The sequence below is a fragment of the Tiliqua scincoides genome, chromosome 5 (genome assembly GCF_035046505.1).
Source record: "Tiliqua scincoides isolate rTilSci1 chromosome 5, rTilSci1.hap2, whole genome shotgun sequence".
Taxonomy (NCBI): Eukaryota; Metazoa; Chordata; class Lepidosauria; order Squamata; family Scincidae; genus Tiliqua; species Tiliqua scincoides.
The window spans coordinates 115,635,022-115,648,108 of record NC_089825.1 but is presented as its reverse complement, the minus strand read 5'-3'; the positions used below and the strand labels follow the sequence as shown (position 1 = coordinate 115,648,108).

Sequence of the window (13,087 nt, the reverse complement as noted above, 5' to 3'; positions counted from 1 at the left end):
TGAGTCCCACTACTAGAGAGGAAGGATTTATAGAGAAAACCTAGAATAATACAGGTAAAGCTGTCTATTCCATTGTCTCCATAAGAAGCAATAGGATGCCTCTGCTCTCTTTGGTGAGGAGAAAACTTGCACAATTGCTTTGTCACTTTGAAAGATGTCAGTCTGTTCCCATTGACAAATATGACATATGACATATGACATACAGTATGACATATGACATATGACATACATATGACATACAGTATGACATACAGTATGGAGAAAGAATAAGGTTGACAGTGGATGAGCGACATAATTATGGGCACCCTGTCAACAGAGAGAAAGGACAAAGTGTGATAGCTTCCAATCATCCAGAAATGTCCAGACTTTGAATTACCCCAAGTATAAATGTCAATGTAATTGAAACATATGTCAACCCAAAACCACAAGTAAGACACAATGGAGGTCTAGAAAGATTGCTGAGGGAGGCTGGACAGCAAGGTAGTTTCAGGACACTCCAGGTGTGTGCTGAAATGTGTGAATCACTTAAACCTTCTCACTACTTTCCCTGTAGTGAGTTGTTCCCTGACATTCAGCTCTGGCCTCAGTAAAATAATGTAACATTTAGGGAAAAAGATACAGCCCAGCAACCCAGCACTGGACACTAAGATAGAGAAGATCTCCACAGCTACCATGGATTTTCCTCTAGAGCTCAGGTAGGTGGGAATGAACAATAGCCAAACACTGCAAAAGACCAACATGCTGAAAGTGATGAACTTGGCTTCGTTGAAGGCGTCTGGCAGCTTCCTGGCCAGGAAAGCCACAGCAAAGCTGACAATGGCCAGGAAGCCCATGTAGCCCAAGACACAGTAAAACATCGTCACAGAGCCCTCATTGCATTCCAGGAGCATTTCTTCAGGTACTGAGTTCATGTCAGTATCTGGGAATGGGGGAGAGTTTGTCAGCCACACCACACAAATGGCAGCTTGAACCAGGGAACTGCAAAGCACAATGGAGCCAGCCAGTCTTTTCCCCACCCATTTCCTCATTCTGCTCCCTGGTTTGGTGGCCATGAAGGCCAAAACTACAGTAATGGTTTTTGCTAGAACACAAGAAACAGCCACTGAGAAGATGATGCCGAAAGCAGTTTGTCGGAGGAGACACGTCACCTTCCCAGGTCGTCCAATGAATAGCAGTGAACAAAGGAAGCAGAGCAGGAGGGAGATGAGGAGGGTGTAGGTGAGGTCCCGGTTGTTGGCTTTGGCGATGGGAGTGTCATGGTGCTTTACAAATATTCCAAGTATGAGAGTCGTGATCAAAGCAAAAGGAAGTGCTAGACTGACTAAGCTGGTCCCCAAAGATTCTTCATAAGATAAGAAAGTTGTAATCTTAGGAATGCAGAAATCTTTGGCCCTGTTTGGATATTGATGTTCTGGGCACTTGGAGCAGTCATTCACGTCTGCAAAACGAAATGTGAGAGCCTTTGTTTTTGTCAACGTATAATTTTGCTCTCTGCACCAAAAATGTTGTATTCAACTATATATAGGGGTTATAGGCATTCCCTGCATATTTGACAGGTTATGAACCAGAGTACTGACAACACTGAAATAATCAAGAAGCAGAATGGAGTCTTTTTTTTTAGCATGCAAGTGCTAATTGCCTATTCAGATTCAAATTGCCAATGCAAAACCTGAAAGGTGATCCCTGAAAACAACCAAAAGGAGGTGGGAACCAACCTCCTCTGTGTCAGTAGCCTTTCTGAGAACCTGCTAAACATATCTAGGTAAATAAACACATATGAATATGTTTATTATGCGCATTAAAGCGTGTGTGTCTAAAATACATGGGGCATATTTCCTGAAAAGCTAACCAGGCAAAACAGACACAACTGGGAATCCACGACTGCCTCCAAAACAGAGGGGAGCCAAAGGCAACCAATCCAGGAACACATGCTCTTCAGCCTCTCCAGACTGAGAGCAAAGTCCAAAGTCCAGCTGAAATGTCTGCGTGACTTTCTCTTTGCCAACAATGCAGCTGTCACCGCCCACTCTGCCAAAGATCTCCAGCAGCTCATGAATCATTTTAGCAAGGCCTGCCAAGTCTCTGGACTGACAATCAGCCTGAAGAAAACACAGGTCTTGGTTCAGGATGTGGTCTCACCTCCCTGCATTACAATCTCTGCACATGAACTGGAGGTTGTCCATGACTTTGTGTACCTTGGCTCAACGATCTCCGACACTCTTTCTCTCGATACCGAGCTAAACAAACGCATCAGTAAAGCAGCTACTGCTTTTTCCAGACTCACAAAGAGAGTCTGGTCCAACAAGAAGCTGACAGAACATACCAAGATCCAGGTCTACAGAGCTTGCGTCCTGAGTACACTTCTGTACTGCAGCGAGTCATGGACTCTTTTCTCACAACGGGAGAGGAAACTGAATGCTTTCCACATGCGCTGCCTCCGATGCATCCTCGGCATCACCTGGCAGGACAAAGTTCCAAACAACGCAGTCCTGGAACAAGCTGGAATCCCTAGCATGTATGCACTGCTGAAACAGAGACGCCTGTGTTGGTTTGGTCATGTTGTGAGAATGGGCGATGGCCGGATCCCAAAGGATCTCCTTTATGGAGAACTCTTGCAGGGAAAGCGCCCTACAGGTAGACCACAGCTGTGATACAAGGACATCTGCAAGAGGAAACTGAAGGCCTTAGGAATGGACCTCAACAGGTGGGAAACTTGGCCTCTGAGCTTCCTGCTTGGAGGCAAGCTGTGCAGCATGGCCTCTCCCAGTTTTAAGAGATATTTGGCCAACAGACTGAGACAAAGAAGGAAGGCCCATAGCCAGGGAGACACCCCTGGGACAGAGTACATTTGCTCCCATTGTGGAAGGGATTGTCAGTCCTGAATTGGCCTTTTGAGCCACAGCAGACGCTGACCCAAAATCACTTTTCAGAGTGCGATACCATAGTCTTCCAAGACTGAAGGATGCCAATGAATGTCTAAAATACAGGTTGCAAATAGCAAGTTAAGAACCCAATCCTGTGGTCTGCGGCATGGCTCCGTGCCACAGACCACAGGCACAAACGTGCCATAAGGCTTGTTTGCGGGGCTCACCGCCGGGCTCCCACCAGTGCTAGCCCAGCGCCAGGTAGCGCTGGGTGGTGGCCCAGGTTTGCAGCTTGGTGGTCTCCCGGACCGCCGGGCTGCAGAACGGAAGGCGGGGGCATGGCAGGGGGTGTGGGGGAGGCATTCCGGGGAGGGGGGAGGCCAGTGGGGGCGGGTGGGAGGCATGCTAGGGGATGAGCGGGACGTGTGTCAGGGGGAGGGAGAGAGGCAGATCCGTGGATTTGTATTCCACAGGATCCAGGGCGCTCATGCAGGGCTGCACACTCTACATGAGCGCCTTTACTTTAGTGCCAACCTTTTGGTCAGCTTTGGGTCAGCAACCATTGTGGGGCTGCTTACCTTACTCAGAGGAAGGGGACGAATGTCCCCTTCTCCCAAGGTGCCTCCCATGGTAGCGCAGGAGGTGCAGGATTTGGTGGGAGCCCTCCTCGGTGCCGCCGAGCCTGAGTGCTGCGGGCAGCTCAGGATTGGACTGTCAAGCAATAACCTAGTCTACCCGTAAGCATAAAAGTATTCAAAATAACCATGGTGATAATTAAGCATAGCATTGATCGGTGATGGCACCCTCCACCCATAAGATTAACATCAGAAGAGCCCCACTGGAGCAGACCCAAGGCCCATTTAATCCAACTTCCTGATCTCACAGTGGCCCACAGATGCCTCTGGGAGCATATAACATATGCCTATCCTGTTGCCACTCCCTTTCACCTGGCATTCTAAGGTAGCCTAATTATAAAACCTAGAAGTTGTATATACCCATCATGTCTGTAAAACGTGATGAACTTTTTCTTCATAATTCTGAACAAGATGGGCCAGATGCCATCACCGCACACTGTGGCAAGGAATTCCACAGATTAATTACAAACTAGTTAAATAAATATTTTCTTTTGTGTGTCCTAACTCTCCCAACACTCAATTTTTGATGATGTCCACTGGTTCTGGTGTTGTGTGAGAGGGAAAAGAACTCCCCTCTATACACTCTACCCATCCCCTGCATAATTTTATACAACTCAGTCATGTCCTTCCTCAGTCTCCTTAAACTAAAGAGCCCAGAATGCTTTAGCCTTCCCTCATAAGGTGGGTTTCCCAGCCCAGTACCATTTTGGTCATTTTGTTCTGCACATTTTTCAGTTCCACTATATCATTTTTGAGATATGGTGACCAGTACTGCATGTAGTATTCCAATTAAGATTATATCAATATATCAAGATAATATAAGATAATATCAATAACCTCAGATATGCAGATGATAGCACTCTAATGGCAGAAAGTGAGGAGGATCTAAAGAACCACTTGATGAGGGTGAAGGAGGAAAGTGCAAAATGTGATTTAAAAGTTCAGACAAAAAAAACTAAGATCATGGTATCTGGTCCAATCAAGCCATGGCAAATAGAAGGGGAAGAAACGGAAGCTGTGACAGAGTTTATCCTCTTGGGTTCCAGAATCATTGCAGATGGAGACTGCAGCCATGAAATTAAAAGTGCTGCTTCTTGGAGGAAAGCTATGGTAAGCCTAGAAAACTTAATGAAAAGTCGAGACATTACCTTGTCGACAAAGTTTTATATAGTAAAAGCTATGGTGTTTCCAGTTGTAATGTATGGCTGTGAGAGCTGGACAATAAGGAGGGATGAGTGCCAAAGACAGACGCTTTCGAACTACAGTGTTGGAGAAGACTTTTGAGAGTCCCCTGGACTGCAAGGAGATCAAATCAGTCAGTCCTACAGGAAATCAACTCTGACTTTTCATTGGAAGGACAGATGCTGAAGCTGACGCTTCGATACTTTGGTCATCTCATGAGAAGGGAGGACTCTTTAGAAAAGACCCCAAAGCTGGGAAAAATTGAAGGCAAAAGGAGAAGGGGACGGCAGAGGATGAGATGGTTAGATAGTGTCACAAAGGCAATGAACATGAATTTAAATAAACTCCAGAAGTTAGTGGTAGACAGGGGGCCTTGCTTGCTGTGGTCCATGGGGTTTCGAAGAGTTGGATACGACTTAATGACTGAACAACAACAACACCTGCCATTTTGCTGCCCATTCCCCGAGTTAGGAGAGATCCTTCCGGAGCTCTTCATAATCCCTTCTAGTCTTCATCACCCAGAAGAGTTTTGTACTGCCCACAAACTTGGCCATGTCGCTGCTTATCCCTGACTCCAGGTCATTTATGAAAAAAGAATTAAAAAAACACTGGTCCCAAGACAGATCCTTGAAACACACCACTTTTCACCTCTCTCCATTGTGAAAATTGCCTATACGTACAAATGCATCAATGTCATTTATATTAGTGAGAAAAAGTAAAGTGATACAGTTTATGCTCTGTTACCTCTGTGTATGTGTGCGTGTATGTTAAATCTCTCTCTTTTGCAAATCCCAGAATTGTACATGGTATGTAATATACATTCCTCAAGACAGGAAAACATTATGTTGTAAGATACATGGCTTACCTCTCTGACTTGAAAATTTCCCTTCTGGGCATGGGATGCAATCATAACAGCAAAACGGCTTCCCCTCCTGTTTTCTCCTCCTATAACCAGCAGGACAGCTGGTAGTACACACAGAAGAAGGCAATGTCTGTTCCATAAATGGGGAAAAGATCAAATATTAATAGTAGTTTGAGTACATGTATCTTAGTAGTGGATCTACAGTACTGCAAATGGGACAGGGCCCATCAAAGACTTCCTGACTTCTCAGGTGGTATGCCAAACACTGAACCCTTAGCCAATGATGATTCAGCTTCTGCTCTGCCCACTCTCCAATGTTCTCGCTCAACACTCTCCTTTCACCCATATTTCCACTTCCTCTCTTGGGGTGGATCCAGTGTTTGTGTTGGGAAGGACAGGAACACTACTTGCCCAGGTCAATCAAGCAGGTTAGACCTGGACTCCCAGTTGAACTTTGGCCTCAGCAGTCGAGGTTTGCTGGTCAGGTAAACCTGAGCTCCCACCTGAACCTGGAGTTCAGAGCTACCTGCTGGGTAGACCTCGGCTCTCATTCCGACTGCCGTCTGGAGCCACTTCTTCCAAGAGCGTAGACCTGGGCTCCCAACTGGCCTCTGTGGCAAGGGCTGGTAGACCTGGACTCCCACCTGGACTTAGAACCCAGACCTACCTCCTAGGTAGACCTGGGCTCCATTTAATACCTTCCCAGTGGACAGATTGGGCTGCTTCCCATCTTTCCCCACTGGTGCAACGATTGGGGGGGGATGCACCCACGTTAATGACATTTCTTCATGTAGTTTTCAATTTTGGACTCTCACCCTGCTTTCCAAAATGCTTGCAAACACTGAAGGTTATATTATAGTTGTACATTTTATATATAAATGCATACCAAGCTTGAGGGCATCAACACCCTAAATGGGCTCAACGCTATTCAAATAAAATGCCTCTACGTATCAGGTATTCTTTAAGAACTGGACAGTTCCTCAAATAATACCCTAATGTGAGAACCTACCTGGTTAAAATAGCTGTGCCATGTGATTGCATCATCATAAACAGTAACCATGTTGTCGACAGATCTCTTGGGGTCGAGTCTTCCAACTTTGGCCCTTGTAAAGGACTGGTTTGGGAAAGTGACCCAGTTGATAATATCATATCCAGCTGCCAGTTCCCTGTTCTGATCAAAAGAAACTTCATCTCCAGCACTGTTATTAAATGCAACTCTTCCCAGAAAGTGGTGGAGCTAGAATAAAAATGGTAACACCAAAGGTTTCAAAAAAGATGTACATGGACAACCTGTGACATGTGCTGAGACCACTGGCCTGTCTAGCCCCATCCCAGCTGAAATCTTGGTTTTAGAAGGAGAAATCAGGAAGGTAAACCATTATGCTAATATACGAAAATATCTCGTGTCCACAAGGGAAATTTTCAGTTCCATCAGGAACAATTCTACTAGGTACAAAGCTGAGCTCTTTAACCCTTTTTAGTGACTGAAAGACGAAAATGACAATTTTTAAACATGGGGGGGGGAAAGGAAGCTGAGTTCATGCACACTTGGTACAAAAGCATCTTGACGTGTTTCTGCTCCTTTAGATATATGGCACTCTTTCAAATTTGCATGCTCAGGTCACTACCTGCCATGGCTGTTGATCCCAAAGACTCAATCTCCTTTCATTCCTCATTATCCAGTGCCTGGTTCCGCATGACTGCATGGCATGTAAAGCATGCGCTAAAGCATGAGCAGCGTTGTAGATGCTGTAGCTGTGGCCAGTCATACTCATTTCAAAAAGAGCCCCAGGGAGGTTCTCCAACTTCTCTTCTCCAGTGCAAATATTCCCATCCATGCTGTCCATAGTTGAATTTGAGTTTGGAAATACACAATCAAAGGCCTGTTCCCAGATATCCTTGATGAAGCCATCTTCTTTGGTTAAGGAAGGTTTTCTCATTCGGAGAAATGTTTGGAAACTGGGGAGCTCCTGTGACTGAATTGCAAAAGACAGAGACCCATGGATGTCTTGTATATCCCAATGTCTTTGATAAACCAGTGGTCTCAGATTCATCTGGGCTGTCATGAGCCACACTTTAGCTTTAGGCTTTGGTGTTACCCAGTCCATATTTGGTAGTTGTAACAGCCATCTCAACAATGTCATACTTTCTGCATAGAAGACGACTGCGTTAGCTTTGCTGTTCATGACAATCTGATATATTCCCACCAACCAATCCAGCTCAGTGTAAAGGCTATGGCCATGCATTTCTTTGAGTCTTTCTAAGAAGGCAAAGCAAATCCCGTTTACAGGAAACCCTGCCAGTATGGTCTGCACAAACCTCTCTCCATTGTCATCATCGTTAGCAAGGACTCCTACCCAGGTCCATTGGAAATGCAGAAGCAACTTGATAATCCCTGTATACTGGTAGGCTTCATTTGGCACCATCTGATAGAAGGAAAAGGCTTCAGTTCTCTCATAATTCACTGAAACAGAGCCGTACGTCAACTGTTGAAAAATAAAATAAACATTTATGTTCTGTTCCTAAGGAGAGTTCAAAGCTTTCTTGGTTCTTGCAAATAGTGTACCATGGCCCAACACCACTTTTAAGGATTCTGTGCTACAATGTTATTTTTCGGAGAGGGTGCCCACCAAGAGAGCGAGCCCTGCTCCACTAGATCCTGTACTCTGTGTTGGGCTGGAAAGTCCGACACAGAGTCTCTCAAGCCTGCACTGGAAAAATAGCCGGCACAGACTTGAGAAGCCCCATTGTGGGGCTTGGGCTTTCCCTACCAGAAGGGGATGAATGTCCCCTTCCCCTAAGGAGTCCTTTCGCGGCGGCTGCACAGCCACAAGATGTAGCAGTAGCTACTTTGGTTCCACTTTACTTAGAGTCACCACCACCATTAGGAGTTACATAGAGCAGTGTTTCTCAAATTGTGGGTTGGGTCACTGTATGTGGGTCATGAACCAATTTCAGCTGGGTCCCCATTCATTTCAATATTTTATTTTTTATATATTAGACTTGATGCTACCACGTTCTATGACTGCATTTGGGGAAATGCTACAGACCTGTACTTTTAACAAGCTACTATGTATATTCTTTTAACAATGGCAGTAAATGGGACTTACTCCTGGGTAAGTGTGGGTAGCATTTCAGCATAGGATTGTTTAAAATTTTCCTGCTTGATGATGTTTCTTCCGGTCATGACATCACTTCCAGTGAATCTTGACAGATTCTCATTCTAAAAAGTGGGTCCCAGTGCTAAATGTGTGAGAACCATTGACGCAGAGTTTTGCAATAAGTCTTTACTATCAAGGCTAATATCATATGGCCTTAAGGTGAATGTGCATGGCCTTAAATTGAATGTCATATCTTGTTGATAGGAGGAGGATCTAAAACAGGAACTGAACTTCTCCATCTTCACTGTTCCAAAATCTTTTAACACAGTGATTTTGCTTTATAACAGGAGTCTCTAAACTTTTCAGCCAAAGAACCGCATCAAATATCTGGCACAGTGTCGAGGGCCGGAAAAAGAAAAATTAAATACAAAATTTAAATAAATACATTAGAGATAGTTCTTAGATGAATGAATGGGCTCAAATGTCCAGGATTTCCCCAAGCACCAACACAGTCCAAGAAATAAAACACACACTTAAATGGACCCCCAGTCCCCCACTCCACAGTCACAACTCTGGTTGTGTTTGGTCAATTGGGCCAGAGGCTCTCAGGGGTTCAGAGGCTGGCTGTGGGCTCGATAGAGGCTCTCCACAGGCCGCATCTGGCCCCCGGGTCGGGGTTTTGAGACCCCTCCTTTATAGTATGCAAGCCTCATATATAAATCTGTAGTAATGCAATCCTATACATACCTACTTGAGAGTAGGTCCCATTGAACTCAATGGGACTTCCTTCTGAATAGACATGCAGAAGACTGGTCTGTCTGTCACAGTCAAATAGCAAGAGTGGTGCAAAATAGTATGTAGTTCAGGCTTCCAAAAATGAAGGTAACCAGTCCCCCACTTACCCTCATTCAGGCAGCATCAGCCTGAATGGCCCTGAGGGTGAGTTGGGGGGCAGCTTACACTTGTGTCTGGAAGCCTGCATTACTTATCATTTTGCACTGCTCTGGCTATGCGACTGGTCAGTCATGTCTGTCTCTGTCTCCTTTTCACAAAGTCCCATCCGGAATGTGGAAAGAGAAATGTCACTGACTAAAGCTGCAATCCTAACCTCACTTTCCTGGGAGTAAGTCCCATTAAACACAATAGGACTTACTTCTGAGTAGACCTGCTTAGGATTGTGCCCTAATTTTATTTTCATGCTTTACTTACACATCCTACCTGTGGAACTTTGGAGATTCTCAGAATGGTTGCCATATTCAGTGAAATTTCAGAGTAAAAGCCCCCAATGACTGACATCATCTTGTTCTGGCTGCCACACCTGTAGTTGGGGATAAATTTGTTCCGTGTGGAGAGAAGTTCCATTGTGGCGTGATAGGTCCACTTTGACCTGAAATAGCTCTCATAAATGTGAAATCCTAAGGTGATATTGGGTAAGATCCGCTGGTCTTCATTGATCTCCTTTATAGCAAATACCATGGCCAGAGTATGCTGGTAGTTCGTGGTCGCTGCACTGCAAGGAGAGCTGTATGCTGTATTACAGGGTCATTCTGCATATCATAAAACTACTGCCACTCATGTCTGCTCTATCCAGAGCATCAGCTCCAGAAGATAATGCTCATTCTTTCCTCTCAGATAGACAGACACATTTAGAAGCATAAGAGCTGTACGTTTTCTTGCTGTCTGTCAATATGCCTATGTAGGTAGGAGCAGGATGCTTTCTAAATACCATGATAGCTTATTGAAGTTTCATCATCATCATCATCAATATTATTATTTTATAATAATATCACATCTATTTAAATGCAATCCATAACCCTCAGAATATAATAGAAATTAATGGTCAGCTAAAATGCATCCTATAAATTGATTCATTTAAGCCATTTCTACCCAACATTGTATATACACAACAGGGATCAAATGCATATAGCTGTGGGCTGGGCAAAAATGGGTTAAATAGCTTCCTCTTTCTCTGCTGCAGCTGACACTACATATTCATCTCTTGCCTTTCCCATCATCCACACCTCTGTTGTTTCCTTCATGTATTTTTAGATTGCAAATGCAGCATGACAGGGAACTCTCCTTGCAATCTATATAAACTGTCATGTACATTGATGGTGGTATAATAAAAATTGTAGCAATATTGTTTTATCAGTTCCGAGTCTCTATAGACAGCTGATTAAACTGTGGTATGGCTTTGAAACTGGTGGAGGAAAGAATTGATTGGGATAAAATGAAATCAAAATGAGGACTTTAAAAAACAAGATCAGCTCTGACGGATGTGCAAATTACCTCTAAAAAGCTTCAGTACATCTTACAAACATCACTTCCATCCCATGCTCAGAAAGAGGAGTTCAAATTAATATTTCTTTGATGTTGATTTTTTTTTAATGCTCTTCTTTGAATACTGGTTCATAAAGCCAAATGCAAGAATTCTCTTATTTTTTTGAGTTTGCAGGTTCAAACTGGTCAGCCTGCTCTTAGTTCAGTTTTGTAGACTCTCTGCAGAAGTTTTTCCCCACCTCTATTCTTACAGCAGTGTAGTGCTGGCTGCACTAGTATTTCCTTGAGATCAGAGGTGTGAAGTGCCAGCAGTTCAGTTCCCTTCTCAAGCACAGCAATGAAAGGCAATGGCAAGGGTTTTTGCAATTTCATCTGAACTCTTCTCTTTCCAGCACTGATGCAGCCACAATACAACCCCAAGTTAAGGGAACAAATGTTCCAAATGTGGTCTCCATGACTGCCCCCCTCCCTACAGCACTCAGCACAAGCCCCATTGGCACAGTTGCATCAGGCCTGGAAATCTGGATAGGATTGGACCCCCAAACATTTCTGTGCCCTGCTGTACTTTGGGGTGTGAGAAAAGCAGGGGGGAAAAACTTACAGAAATTCAGCCATCCACGACTGACGGGGATGATGATCAAAGTCAATAGAATGACCAGGCATTGCGATCTGTGAAGTGATTCCACCCGTGATGATGTCCCCAGCTTGAAAATACCTGTGAAGGATAGGAAGGGATTTACCAGTGTGGCATTTTGCTCTGTGCATCCTGTATACTGAATGACACAGTGGTAGAAAAGCCATCAATATTGTGATAATAAAAGCAAATCTAAGCTGAGAACACAGATTTCTTTGCTCCCACATTTTTTGGTATCTCCAAGAGTACAGCAGCCTGATTTTGATTGCCACACACTTTGTCCATTTGCTGCCCCAGAGCCAGGAACATCAACCTTAAATTAGAGATCAAACCAATGGCATCCTGCTAGCCCCCAGTCTTCAGCACCAAATCTGAATTGTACAAGAGCTATTTATACTCTCCATCATTCTCTTGATAAATTTGATTTTCCCACTGGCCACTGGACTTTTCCATAAACTCTAAAAAGGAGCATAATTACAGTCATTTTGTATAATCATAGGGTTGGGAGAAAAACCTACACTTTCCATTGTGATTTCTCTCTGGGATTGCTGAAATAAACATGTTTGGAAGTCAAAAACCCAAGTCTTTACTGACTCATCACTGAAACAGTAGGAAACAGGTGCGCTTGGAATGACCCACAGCAAGAGGAGGCCACCAGAGATTGAGAAGTGGCCAAGTGATTGAACTTCTCCCATGATTTTAGTTACCATGTCCCTGATGCACCACTAATCTTCATTAGTTCCAGTGCTGATGCTGCAGTCTTTTACAGGGTGCTCTGCTTTTGAGGTTGGCCTCAATGTCCAGTTCCTTAGGGTCCATTTCTATTCAATTTTCCAGTGCCACTGCAGCTCTTCCAATGGGGCGTGTACTGCAGCCTGTGGTGGGGAGGCGGTCACAGAGGTCTCCTCAAAGTATGGAAACATTTGTTGCCTTACCTCAGGGCTGCACTGCAGTTGCAATGGTGTTGGAAATTTGGATAGGACTGGGCCCTTATATTCATTGGCTTTCCCCTGCTCTTGTGCATTTATAAATCATGGCAAAAAGCGATCGCAATGTGATCCTATGTGTTTTTTATTAGCAATGCGTTACCAATGTGCACGAGCACTTGTGTTCACAACAAAACAGCACAATTTCAACCCCACCCAGAGATAGGAAGTGAGACACCACAGAATAAGTTGAATGCATCATCCATAATGTAGAAAATGAAAACATGTCTTTCTATGGAAATTCTGCTGAACCCACACGATGACCAGGTGTGCCAGTCTTTCACGATACCAGCTGCTATCTATAGGAGAAATGAATTGCACCACACAAGGCTGGACATTGAAAATTGTATTGTGGTTTATTAAAACAGCACTGGGTGAGTGCCTAGAGCATCAGACCTACACGTAAGAGATAAACTTCTTACCATGCATTCCCCAATAAATACAGCCGACAACAGGTATGGGATTAAATGGGCCACTTTATTAATTTACAACAAGCGCAACAAGGCAAAATAGGTAACAATACCCAAACTAAGTGCGGGGTTC

At 44.3% G+C, this 13,087-nt stretch overlaps 1 protein-coding gene across 1 annotated transcript; it reads right to left on the bottom strand.

The window, feature by feature from the left end:
* Positions 1-521: 521 nt before the first annotated feature.
* LOC136653317 (vomeronasal type-2 receptor 26-like) lies at positions 522-6,603 on the bottom strand. The gene is made up of 3 exons (XM_066630228.1): positions 6,553-6,603; positions 5,547-5,673; positions 522-1,438 (listed from the first exon to the last, which is right to left on the bottom strand). Exons 1-3 carry the CDS (start codon positions 6,601-6,603, stop codon positions 522-524), a joined length of 1,095 nt encoding a protein of 364 aa, XP_066486325.1.
* Between the last annotated feature and the right edge of the window lie 6,484 nt (positions 6,604-13,087).